Below are 14,298 nucleotides of genomic sequence, written 5' to 3' on the forward strand. Positions count from 1 at the left end.
CTTTACTCAAAATGGTTAATCTGATTTGGTAGCAATTACATAGAAAAATCCATGACATTTTCAATAAAGATGTATAGTTTCTTTCAGTACAGAATAAGATCACTATATAAAACAGAAATAAATATTTTGTACAGCCATGCATGCACTTAAATTACCTTAATTTTTGAAAAAAAAAAAAAAAAAAAAAAAGAAAGAAAGAAAGAAAGAAAGAAAAGAATTATTTGCATTTTAACATAACAATATTTCATACATAATCCATGTCATACTGCTATGAATCTCTTTTAATTAGATAAAAAATAGCTAAGACAAAAGTTCTCAGAATTTCTTTAAAGAAATTAAAATTTTATATATATAAAGTGTTTAACAATTTTGAAGTGCATCTTTTAAATGATGAAAATTAAAAATAACTAATCAGTCTAAAAACAACGCTACATAAAATTTCAAGAATTACATATCTTCTCATAACAGTTTAAAAAAGATAAAATAAAATATCACAGAAGCATACCAAATAAACACAATAAAAATGAATAATCACCTATCGCATGGCCAAATAATGATTTGACACCTAAAGCAAGACCTTCAGCAAATTCTTCTGGGCCTTGAATGGCACCTTGAAATGGTTCATAAAAGAGGTCTGTAACGCCTTCTCCCAAACCAAGTAACAAACCTACAGGATTACCTATTACATCTAATCCCAGCACCAACATGTAAAGTTGTTTCACAGCCTTTAAAAAGGTAATAATAGTAATAAATAATGCTTATTAATAGCAAATAACAGAGTATGAACCAATATATTGATAAGAATACTATATTATGCAAGAAACACATACATACAAAGTTTTGGATGCAAGGTAATACATTATAATTATAGTAAAAAATTCCAAAAAATATATCTTTATTACAATATTACCAGATATATGAATCTAATTATGTGATACAGGTATACAAGCAACTTTCAAATGTTGAAATTTATTTTTATGGATATACATAAAAAGTATACTTCTGTTGAATATGATGCTGATATTCTCTACTTACACTCTAAGACAGGGAAGGGGAACATAACCAAGGAGTAATGCAAATTGATATGCATACAGGCTTCAATGAAAAATTCAAAATTTTAAAGTTTGGCAGGCAACAAGTGAACATGTGCTGCAGCACATCTTAAATACAAAACTGGCACAATACTAAAGAGGAGAAAGTACGATTTCATGTCATACATTCTTTGCGAATTACATTCCACGTACTCAGGTAGACAGTAACTATGCCTTACACACAAATGCACAGATGTCAGCATTTGAGAAAGGACATGTATTTAGGCTCAAAGAAGCCAGTTGGTCAAATCAGCAAATTACTCGACATTTGGATAGGAGTGATGCCATTATTAGATGATATTGGCAGGAATGGGTGAACCATGGCCAAACGCAGTGTCAAGATGGAAGCGGTCAAACTAGATAGATGACAGAACAATCGCCAGAGCAGCAATCAGAGCCCAAGATTCATAATTATCCTCAATCCTATATGTAACTGGTGTTTCAGTGACTGCAAGGATCATATAGGCAGTTCAGAGAAAGAGCACCTAGGTAACGGTGTCCCTTGCGCCGACTACCATTGACTTCTGTACAACGTCTGCACTGGTCTCAGGGATATTCGACGTGAAATGTCAATGATTGTCTTCAGTGATGAATCCCACTTCGAACTGAGCCCCAATGGCCAGGGAAGACACATCTGGAGATGGCCTGGACAGCAGTGGTTGAATATCAACCTGTTGACCGCCATATGGCTCGACAACTAGGAGTTATAGTCTGGGGTGCCATTTCACTTACTAGCAGGGCCCTTTTGGTTGTTGTCCATGGCAACTTAAGGCTGCTATCACACATCCATTTGTTAACTGTTTGGAACAATTTTTCTGCTTTGTCACAATAGCCAATCCCCTCAGATCACTTTGAGGTTAACATGTAAAGGAGAAACTGGTTCTCCATTACAAACAAGCTGATAGCTGGCTGATTGAAAATGAACAACTTGCAATTTTTTCGAAAGGAAAGAAAACAATCATGTGTCTTTCTTTCAGTAGTAAACCAGGCAGAAAAATTGTTCGAAACAGTTGTTCGTATGAAACAAATGCACGTGTGATATGGGCCTTACAGCACAGTGGTATGTCAACGATATTCTACACCCCATTGTGTTGCCCTTCATATCATACTATCCTGAGCTTATATTTCAGCAAGATAATGCCCACCCACACGATAGTTTGTAAGGGTCGCCAAGCTACCTGGAAAGCCAGGAAAAGTAAGGGAACTCAAAAATTGATAAAAAGGGGAAATTATTAATAAATATTTTAGTCAAAATCTGGAAAAATCAGGGAATTTCATATGGCGAACCCTCAATAAAGCAATTTTTGCAGCATTGGAAGCGATAACTTTCTTGGTAAATTATGTATTGTGTGAGCATCATCAGTCAGTTGGCATAGAGCTAATTTCCTCAGCTTCAATCAGATTGTCTTTTAGAAACGCAAAACAAATTTTTAGCAACTTTGGTTTCCAGTAACCTTGAGAATCGAGAGACTCGCATATGTATGTGCAGTGCATGTTGAATAGAAGAAAATACCTTTCCATTCTCGTATAATATAAAATCGGTTTAATCCTAATGTTTCACTCAGGATTTGGCGACATCATATGAGCAGTAAATGGGTCATTTTGGTGTTGGCGGCAATTTACAGAATCGTTCCAAGGGCCATACTGTATTATTAGAATTTTACCACAAAAGCTTTTAAACTTTTTTTTCCTTTTTCTTTTTAAAAAATTCCTTATTTGTCATTTTGCAGTAAAATAAAGAAACAGAAATCAGTCCTTTGACTGATTACTATTTCTAGGCTAACAATTTAATATAACTATATTTGTCAACATATAATTGATTACTGTAATTCAATTTTTAATTGTTCAGTAATTAAATTTATTTTAATGTTGTTTCTTCCTTATATATGCTGCTAAATAAACATAAAATACCTGAATTTATTTTAAAATATCATTAAATAATTTCATTCTTTTATCTAGCTGCAAAATGTCTGCAAAAAAATAAAAAAGACATTTTTTAATCCAGATTGGGGAAATTCTAATCTCAATCCTCAGTAGAGAAAATAAGTCATATCTAATTGACAAAAATCTGTGTTTTCAAGTGGTACCGTAATTAATTTCTCTCTCAGCACAGCCAACGTGCACCACGCTATGCAGATAGACTGGAATTTTCTTAAAACACACCTGGAAAATCTGGAAAAGTCAGGGAATTTCATTCTCCTGTTTGAGTGACAATACTTGTTGTACTGCTTGTCTCCGTGCTTGCCCAGCTTGACCACCGAGTTCTCTGAATCTCTCCCCCATAGAGAATGTTTGCACCTCTGACCAGCTCGGGATTTTGCCAATACAACACGCCAGTTGGACAGAATTTGGTCCAAAAAAAAAAAAAAAAAAAAAAAAAAAAAAAAAACATTCTACTGGGCCGTTTGACAAAATTCAAATTGCGTTCTTCATGTCTCGAACGTGCGACTTAGGATATATATTAGATTTATATATAGCACTATTCTAACATAGGTATTTTGACACAAAATCAGACCTTTTTCTGAAATAACATACCAATTTTTTTACATATTTGGCGAACTTCTTAATATATGGCTAGTTTTCTTTCCAGTGAGAAGAAAAAAAGTCACCATCGTTCCTTTTTTCCAAATAATATTCTTTATATTATATTTTTAATTATAACTGTTATTATTTAAAGTAATTTTTCTTTTTTGAATTTCATTTCAATTGTTTAAATTGTATTTTTTTTTTTTTGAATAACTGTTTTAAAAATTTCTATTTACCTATTCGAACTGCGTAAATAAAGGTGCAGCGTTTATTTATTTATTTTTTTTTTTCAAATAGTTTTTTATACTTTTATTTTAAGTGTTTGTGCTGCATTGTCTCTTCAGATAATTGTTTTAAAATTTTCTATTTATTCCTTCGAACTGAGCATTTTAAATATATTTATTAATATCAATTTTCCAGAATTTAATTTTATTTATTTGAATTCCGTTTCTTTCGGAAGAATACTTTGTAACCCAGACTACGATGCGTTTGAAAACTGCATGTATTAAAAAAGAAAATACAGTAAAGCACAGTTAACACGCCTTTCAATGTTCCGTTCAGAAGACATATATATATAAATAAGAGAGTTGTATAACCGACATTTTAACTTAGGATGACTTGCATACACTGCTTTAAACAGTTTTATCATTGTGCCCATTGCTTTACACAATTTTATCCTACATTTGGTTTCTTAAAATGTTATTCATATTTTAGTCAAATATTTTATTTTTGAAATCGCAAGAAAAATACTAAATTTTACGCAAAAATTTAATTTTTCTTCTCATTTTCTTCAGGCATTCTATTTCATTCTTGCTCTTTTCCTTTAGGCATTCTGCAAGTATATTAAAAAGCATCCAACTTTTCAAAATATCTTGGTATTTCTGACAATCATTTTAAATAAAGTTATCGCCTTCCATTTAATAAAGGCCCACAAACGGCCGAGCGGTAAAGTCGCTGAACACTGGTAGTTCACTCCGGGGTTCAAATCCCGATAAACGGGCTGGTTGCATGGGTGTTTTCGTGGATTTTCTGATGTGTACCGTGTATGCCAGCTGGTTTCCCTTAGAAAGTTCTTCACGAAGGCATCCTTCCTTTTAGTCAGATAGCCCTGCTTTGCCATAACTTAATAACCCAATTCAATCCATTTCATCAGTATTTGGTCAGAGCCTTTGTCAGTCTTTACAGGCTAAACGTTTTGAAGGTATGAGATGAAAGGAAAGACTGGTTTCATTAAGAAGTATCGGTTTATTTAATTATGACAAAGCATACTAGGGTTATCTGCCTAAGGGGAGGGATGCCTTTGTGGAGGTCTTTCTAAGGAAAACTGGCTCGCATACACGTTACACGTGGGGATAACCACAAAAACGCCCATTCATTCAGCCAGCCTGTTCGCGGGATTCGAACCTCAGACTGAACTACCAGTGTTCAGCGACTTTACCGCTCGGCCGCTGTTTCATCAGGAGGAAAAAAAAAACATCTTTAGGTGACATCCACATACATTACTGTATAAACTCCTGAATCTTCAATTAATTCAACTGAGAAAATCATGGTATTCTCCATTTATGATACGATATGATGTTCTACAACGTAATTTAAAGTTATACAACCATATAGTCTAAAACCAGTTGCTCTTCCTTTTAATCTACAATGATATCATTTTTGTCTTTTCTGTTAACACAAGCTCAATTGATGGCATTTGCTGGGGTACACGTCCAAGTGTTTTCTCTTTGAACACCTAAATTCTTTGAAGTATCCTGAAAGTATATTCAAATGTCTGACAGCCAAATTTCCCTGCAAATTTTTTCTTACTTTTCTCCCTAATTTTCTTCTTTCTTTCTACAGTTATATTCAGTGCTCACACAAGAAAATTAAGATTTTTCGATTGCTAGACTTCCATAAATTTTGCATTCTTGTCAATTTTTTAAATTATCAATTAATATTTCAATTAAAAGATTTTTTGCTAAATAACAAAGAAATAAAGCAGTCCAGCATGGTTTGTTCTGTACCACCGAGTGACCCGATTCTTATATCGGCTGAAACAATCTAAATCATATTAAAGATCATGTTTTTTTATACAATCTATAACGTGAGAGAAAAATTAGCTTCTTAAAACATTCTTTCTAAGAGGATTAATATAAAAGATTATATTTATATAAATATTTTTAAAGCTGGGACTTGAACCAAACTGTCAAACTTTTGAAGTTTAATTTACATGGTGGTTATAATTAAAGTTCCATTTTGAAATGCTCATAAAAGGACCAAATGTTATCAAACTTGGGAATCGTGTAAAGGTTATGGGAATTTATTTTCCGCGAGAACAAAAAGAGTTTAAAAACTCACCACCAGGGAAAAAATGGCGCTGTATACAATATTGTTAAATGAAATAACACATGAAAACATCTGTTTAAAATGTTTTTAATAGTTTCCGAAACGTATTACAAAGCATGTTCAATGTAGCTTCCAGCATTTTCCGAAAGCAAGTTAAATCTGTTACTGCATTCTCAAAAGCAGCTCTTAGGTTATCAGGAGGAATGTTACGGACATGTCAGTGTATCACATTTTTCATTTCCGCCAAATTGTTTAGATTATCATACCATAGCCAAAAGTCACAGAGGTTGAGGTCTGATAGGAAGAGGGGAAGTGTCGGCCTATAAGACGTTCATTCGTGAAATGTTGCCTAAGTAACTGTGCGACACACGTGAGGTGGGGTGCAGCCCTGTATAAAAATCGTAGTATCTAAAATGTTATGTTACTGCAGTTCATGTATCACGGAACATTTTAACATTGACTCCAAGTTCAATCACAGTGGTCCAGCTTTCGACTGCTCTTCAGAGAAAAATGGTTCAGTTACAAAACTAGCTGTCATTCAACACCAAACGGTGTGGAACGACTGCTATGCAATAGGAAGTAGGAATGCTATGCAATAGGAAGTAGCTATGCAGTAGGAAAATGCAATGGAACTAGATAGATAACATGAGGGATTTCTTTGGATCAAATTTGAATAAGTATCTTCTTGTTTTAGGGCCAAATTCAGGCTTCAAAAGTTACAAATTAGCGATCTGTAAGAAAACGATTTCCAGATGGTACGCACTTGTGCGAGTTTTTTGTAATCCCCCATTTTCTAATCGCTAATTCGTGGTTTTCACGGACGAATTTCTCACTTACACGGATGGTGCACTCGACTTTTATCGAATTTAACGCCTTTGAATGGTACTTTGCATACTTCAAAGTTTCTTTAAGGGTATACAACATATTAAACCCATGTAACAAAAGGCTAAGTTAGATTCCGACCCATATTTCGTTTAACAATATTGCATACAGCGCCATTTCCCCCTTTGTGGTGAGGTTTCGAACGTCCTTTTTTTTTTTTTTTCGGAAAATAAATTCCCATAACCTCCTTTACACAATTACCAAGTTTGATAACATTTGATCCAGTAGTTTTCCTTTTATGACCGTTTCAATGTGGAACTTTAATTATAACCACTCTGTATATTATTAAATTTTAATTTGAAGCTATGTGTTATACACTGAAGTGACAAAAGTCATGGGATACCTCTTAATATTTTGTCTGTCCTCCTTTTGCCCGGCAAAGTGCTGCAACTCGACGTGGCATGGACTCAACAAGTCGTTGCAAGCCCCCTGCAGGAATATTGAGTCATGCTGCCTCTATAGACGTCCATAATTGTGAAAGTGTTGACGGTGCAGGGTTTTGGGCACGAACTGACCTTTCGATGATGTCCCATAAATGTTCGATGAGATTCACGTCGGGCGATCTAGGTGGCCAGATCATTCACTGGAATTGTCCAGAATGTTCTTTTAACCAATTGCGAACAAGCGTGGCCCGGTGACATGGAGCATTGTCATCCATAAAAATCCCATTGTTGTTTGAGTACGTGAAGTCCATGAATGGGTGTAAGTGATCTCCAAGTAGCTGAAGGTATCCATTTCCAGTCAATGATCGATTCAGTTGCACCAGAGGACCGAGTCCACGCCATGTAAAAACAGCCCAGACCATTATGGAACTACCACCAGCTTGAACAGTGCCTTGTTGACAACTTGGGTCCATGACTTCATGGGGTCTGCGCCACACTCAAAACCTACCATCAGCTCTTACCAACTGAAATCGTGACCCATCTGACCAAGCCACGGTTTTCCATTCGTTTAGGGACCAACCGATATGCTCGCGAGCCCACGAGAGTCACTGCAGGCGATGTCGTGCTGTCAGTAAAGGCACTCGAGTTGGTCTTCTGCTGGCATAGCCCAAGGAAGACAAATTTTGCTGCACTGTCCTATTGGACACGTCCCTCGTACGTCCCACATTGATTTCTGCGGTTATTTCATGCAGTGTTGCTTGTCTGTGAACATTGACAACTCTACGCAGATGTCGCTGGTCTTGGTCGTTAAGTGCAGGTGGTCGGCCACTGCGCTGTCCATGGTGGGATGTTATGCCTGAAATTAGATACTCTCGGCGCACTCTTGACACAGTTGATCTCGGACTGTTGAATTCCCTAACGATATCCGAAATGGAATGACCCATGCGTCTAGCTCCAACTACCATTCCGCGTTCAAAGTCTGTTAATTCTCGTCGTGCGGCCATAATCACGTCAAAGCCTCTTCACATAAATAACTTGAACACAAATGAAAGCCCTGCTAAAGCACTTCGCATTTATACATTTTCTACACCATACTACTGCCATCTGTATATTTGCATATTGTTATCCATGACTTTTGTCACTTCAGTGTATGTATACCATGCATAAAATTTTCGCTTTTATGAAAAAATAAACAATCGAAGAAAATATACTTAGGATAATGTACCAAAACTGAAAAAGTTTCTCCTCCCTCCGAAAATAAAATATTGAAACTTCGACCTTGAATTTATTGGGTTATCGAAATATTTAATTTTACTTATCTTCTAAATTCTAGTTTTGACAACAATTCCATCAAAAATTCTGAATTACTTAAGCTGAAGTAAAAGATTTAGTAAATATTCACTGTATGTTAATAAAGCAATCAGAGTGCAATAAAAATAGTTTATAGAATTTATGCTGATGTAACTTTTTGTCTGACTGCACAACATGTAATAGAAGAGAAGGCTTGTAGAGATCTGTTTTTGACATGCCTCTAAAAGTAGATGTTAAACTCCTTTTGTCTCTTCAACATCAAAAAACTTTCCTTTGAGAGGGAACTTTAGTTTTTGAGAAAGAAAAAAAAATCACCAGAAGACAAATTTGAAGAACATGTAGGACGATTGAGTACACATACCTCTTTTCGGAACACTAGTGGTTCTCCGACTGGTATTGAATAATGAAAAGATGCATTGTCATGGAATACAAAACATTTGGAATACGTTTTCTGACTGAAAACGTAAGATTAAAAGTCATCTGCTTAATTCACAGTCATTTACAAGTAAACTGCTCGTGCAATTGCAGAATCGTTTTGATCCTGAGCTTGTAAGACAAACCTAATATCACTGGATTTAAACACTTCTTTAATCTTTCGAGAACATTCCTTCTTTAGCTCATATACCAAGAATATTAAGTGAATACAATTATTTCAAAAGAAATTGAATATTCATTTACACTACGGCTTGGTAGTTTACTAACGAGTTAATAAAACTTAAATTCTGCTTTTTGTGTCTAAGAATACAACAATATTTTAAATATTTACAAATAAAATATTAAATTGGAGCCTCGCCAGTTGTCTAGCATTTGAAGATTGTTAAATACTAATTGTTTGTTGCGAAGTCTAACCCACGCTATATGGTTGGTTTCATAGTTTTCTAGGTTTTCGTAGTTTTTTGGGTCTTTACAATGGTTCTCCATGAAAGCATCTTAACCAAATAGCTCCGATGTTCTTTCTATGTTCAAATAACCAATTAACCTAGCTTAAGCATGATTTCCAAGTGAAATTACTAGCAAAACCCGAATACCCATTAAAAATCATGTAGCTTGCCAATCGGGAGTAACGTGAAAGGTACGGCGCCAATAATTGAATTGCTGTAACGGTACGCTGTTTCTAAACTTAGATGGACATTCCTTAATTAAATATAATTGATTTGTAACTAGAGCTGACGGTAAGAATTGAAGTGTAAATAAATAATATCGTGTGCAATCTTGATTAATATAAAATTAAAAATATTTGCATTCAGACAGTTTTTTGAAATATTTGCAATTACTTTATAAGAAGGATTTTTTTAATAAGCGTAATAATTACTTATTATATTACTGATGATTAGGATTCAGTTCTTGACAATTACATTCTAAATTAGAATTTTAAGGATACAATGAAAATACGCTATGCACAAAAATATGTTTTAGGATAAAAAATGAGTTGATTTTTTATGTTTTAAAACTTGTTAAATTCATTTAATAAACATAGTATCGTCGTTGTTAATTGAATCCAGAATGTTGGGTGTCGTTTATATAATTATTCTTAAATGTCCACAGAACCTGCTGGTTTATCCAGCCATTAAGTAGCTGCATATCATTTCTACATAACCATTGAACTTCAATTAATTCGATCTCTAGAGGGTTTATATCATAATTTGACTTTTATAAAAATGATTATTCTAAATCTTATGTTTCTATAAAAATATATTGTGCTTTAAAAATACAGATGATAGTATCAGCCACTTCATAAGCAACAGTTTGTTCAGAAATAAAGTATGCAGTTAATTTCATAAAATATTTTCATAAATTCAAATAAACATCAAACGAAAATTCTCAGTTCATACTTGCCAACCTATGACACTCAAAAATCAGGAGATTTTTCACAATGTTAAAAAGACTTTTTAAATGATAAAAATATAGTTTTTAATAATGAATTAACTTTAAATAGTTACTAAGTCTTAAATGCAAGCAAAACAAAAATACCTTAGACATAAAAAACATTTTTATTACTTTCAACGTTTAAAAAAAAAAAAAAGGCACTTTAATCAGTTTTTATACAAATGTTATGGACAGTGGCAGATTTTGCTCTCGTTAAGAAAGAAACTTCATAATTTTGTTCATAGCAATTGCCACGTAGGCCTGCTTTCACTAATAAAAGTTTTTCTAATGTGTCATCACTAATATTAGATCTAAATTTAGTCCTCGTTTTCGCAACAACACTGAAAATCCTCTCACACTCTGCATTACTATGGGGAACTGTCAAGATGGCCAACATAATTCTAGAGAGTTCACTATTTTAAAATTCCATCAGCACCTTTCAATTTTACAATTAAACTCCACTGGGTGTCAATCCTAGCTGATTTATAACTTCATCCAAGTTTTCTAATTGTAAACTGCAAAATTGCAACTGCAGTATATTAGTAGCAACATCAATATCGTCATCTTTCATGACTAAACGAAGTAACACAGGAAATCTGTTCAAAATGTGCCTTATATCAGAAAAAGATGCATTTGCTAGAGCAGAAACATCAGCAACTTTAGCATGCAAAATCACTTCATCGTTGACTGGAAATTTATGTAGTGTGTAATCACATACTCGACAGAAGTAACTTCTAACATGAAGATAAAACTTATTTTTGTCTTCTTCTGAAAGTTCTTCCACTACTTTTGTAGTTGCAGCTCCTATTACCAAATCTTCATCTTCCTTCTGATTTTCTGTTTCACCATAAATCACATCATATATAGAATTACAAGACAAAACACAGACTGGTTTTACAAACTTTGATAAAATGTCTTTAAACAGATCATAAATCATTGATTGCAAAACATGAATTAATGGAATTCTGCTTTGTATAATTGTGTTCAGAACATCGAATGATGGCAAAATGAATTTTTTTAAAAAAAAGCAAAAAGCTTTGTTAAGGTCCGAAGAAAAAAACATAAATATTCGTTCATCACAAGATAAACTTACAGTAATCGGAAAATGTTTCGTGTGTTGAGCAATTTTTTTTTTTTATTATTTTGAGAGAAATTTGTATCAGCTTTATGCTTATATTTTGCAGTATTATTTTGAGAACTGCCAGTTGAATTGGTGAATGATGCAGAAATTACAAAAAATCAACAATGTGTTCATCCACATTTAATGGTAAAGAATCTGCCCCTTCTTCAGCTGCTAAATTTAAGAGGTGACAGGTGCACCTCATAATCTGCAAATCTGAATTTGCCTTTCTTAAGATGCCTGCAACACCAGTCTTCAAGCCTACCATTATTGGTGCATTATCGGCACCAAGCGCTAAGCAATTATCCAGAGGGACTGCATTTTATTTTAAAGTTTTAATAATTAGCTGTGCTATATTAAAGCCTGTCGAATGTCCGTCTAAAGTGGGGACAGAAAGTAAACTGCACTTAATTTCTGAAGACTCTGGATTAAAGAAAGAAACAACAATTGGATACAGTTTTGAATTGGTATTATTGCTTCCATCCGTAGAGAGGCAGAACGGAGCTGTTTTAATGCAATCAATAACTGAAGATTTATTTTTCAAACCCATTTCTTTAACAATTGCACCTGTTTTGGTCCTTGCACTTGAGTATTTCTTAGTGATTTCACTATCGGGAAACATTTTTCTAAATAAAGCTGCAGCGTGATCCAATGCATTCAGTGGCAGGTTGTGCTCCAGTAAAAAAGCAGAGAACAGACATTCTGCATTAATCACTTTTTGGTCTTTTGTTTCCGAAGAAAAATTTAATTTTTCGTTTTTTTCAAAACAACTCATGTTGTCCTTGTGTTTTTGTGTACGCACATGTTTGAGAACATCTGCCCTTCCACCATGCGAAATCGAAAAATCGCAACGGCAGATGGTACACATCGCAAATTTATTACATTTCCTTGAAGAAATAATGGAAGGAAAGTCAACTGTGTACAATTTTTGAAATGTGCACGAGTATTTCCCCTTTCTCGCAGACATATCAAAAGACGATAATTTCTAAAACTATTTCCTAAAGGCATGTGTACTCACACAACTCAGGACAAGATGAACGAAATAGCGAAAGAACATCCAAAGAACGCCCAACGGCCTTGAGCTTGCTTTGTGCTCATTGGCTAATATATGCCAGATGACACGCAGTGGAGCTCGATGCCCATTGAACAACTGGAGAACGACGTTTCTGGATACGCATGCTGTCAATCACAAAGCAGAAATTCTCATCTGATTCGCAAGGTTTCATTTTAGATATAATCTAGAGAAAATTCAGTTGCTTTCAGATGTCCAAAATCACTTTTTCTTTTGTTCATATAACGAAGTATGAAGCCAAGTTCCATAAAAATCGTGAGAAATATTAAGAATAAGAAAAAGTCGGGAGAAATAAATTGTAAATCGGGTTGGCGGGAGAGCGGTCGAAAATCGGGAGAGTTGGCAACTCTGTCAGTTTTAGACGATTCGATTTAAACGAAGTAAAGTAGCAGATGATAAAACGCCAAAGGTAAAAATTTACTCTTACTTTTTTTTAAAAAAGGAAGAAAGAGAGAAATTTAAAAAAATAGTTATAAATTTGAATAATATCATCCATAATTTAAAAAAATAGCTTTTCATATAGTATTAATAAATATTTATTACGCATCATTGAGGGAAAAAATTTCATATAATTAATTCTCCATAAAATTTTATTTGAAGTTTAAGGTTAAAAATAGCTGTGGCAATTCACTGTAACAAAAATCCATAAACCACATGTGGCGTTATTATCGCTCAAAAAATAGATGCCAAATTTCAAAACGCGAAAATATGTAAATTCGTGTATATCTTAGAAAATTTTGAATAAAAAAAGTCTAATTTTTTGCAGATATGCTTAAAAATACACCTACTTTAAGATGATGGTAAAAATTTTATAGGTTATAATTCAAAATTGTTTTCGAAAAAATTATAAAAATTATTTAAAAATAGAAATTTAAAAAATAACACACAAAAAATAGGTAAATTTTATTTGGAATGAACCTAAATTTCTAAATGTGAAAGGAAAAATAATAAAAGTTTAATAAAAAAAGAGATATTAACAAATATTTACCAAATTCAATTAACATTGAGGAGCTAAAATTTTGAAAGCTAATACTTTAAAAACTACTAGTACGATTTTTACAAAACTTGGTATTCTGGCATAATTTGAGTCGTAGAATCGAAATATGGAAAAATATTGATATGTTATTTCAGAAAAAGCCCGATTTTGTGACAAAATACCTATGCTAGAATAGTGCTATATATAAATCTAATATATATCCTAAGTCGTGCTTTTGAGACATGAAAAACGCAGTTTGAATTTTGTCAATCGGCCCAGTAGAACAGAAGATATAGCACTGTCCCTTTTTTTTTTTTTTTTTTTTTTTTTTTTAATTTTTGTTTGAGCAGTGTACATCTGCCAACTTTAACAATGAATGCCAAGCTGAATAACTTGCTGCTGCTTGCATAATAGCCAGATGTAAACCAACGTGTTATAGACTTGTTCAGTTTGTGAAGCTCTTTCTCTTGAATAAGTTGTCTAATTTTTCCAAACTTGTAATCATTTGTTTTTCGGTATATATACATCACATCTATAGATTTTCGTCCCATTCGGATAACTCCTTCTTGGTGGATATTTTTTTATAGTGCTAGTACACACAATATTCCCAATCTCAATATTTTACTTCAAATATTTTTTTCTTAATCTCAAGCCAAAATGTATCATTGCACAGAAAAGTCAAAATAATAAAAAAATGAATTCTAAAATTTCTAACTTAACAACAACAACCAAACACACACAAA

General features: G+C 33.5%; 1 protein-coding gene across 8 annotated transcripts in view; it reads right to left on the reverse strand.

The window, feature by feature from the left end:
- Nucleotides 1-14,298, reverse strand: part of Vps13 (vacuolar protein sorting 13C) — a 334,969-nt gene that overhangs the window by 25,442 nt on the left and 295,229 nt on the right. For all 8 annotated transcript variants that reach the window (XM_085815349.1, XM_085815348.1, XM_085815353.1 and 5 more), the window contains one exon: nt 536-725. In XM_085815349.1, the coding sequence (XP_085671475.1) occupies nt 536-725 (190 nt within the window). The remainder of the gene's footprint in view (nt 1-535; nt 726-14,298) is intronic.

Source organism: Stegodyphus dumicola, chromosome 4 (genome assembly GCF_044657685.1).
Source record: "Stegodyphus dumicola isolate Sdum_Otavi_A_Nest chromosome 4, ASM4465768v1".
Taxonomy (NCBI): domain Eukaryota; kingdom Metazoa; phylum Arthropoda; class Arachnida; order Araneae; family Eresidae; genus Stegodyphus; species Stegodyphus dumicola.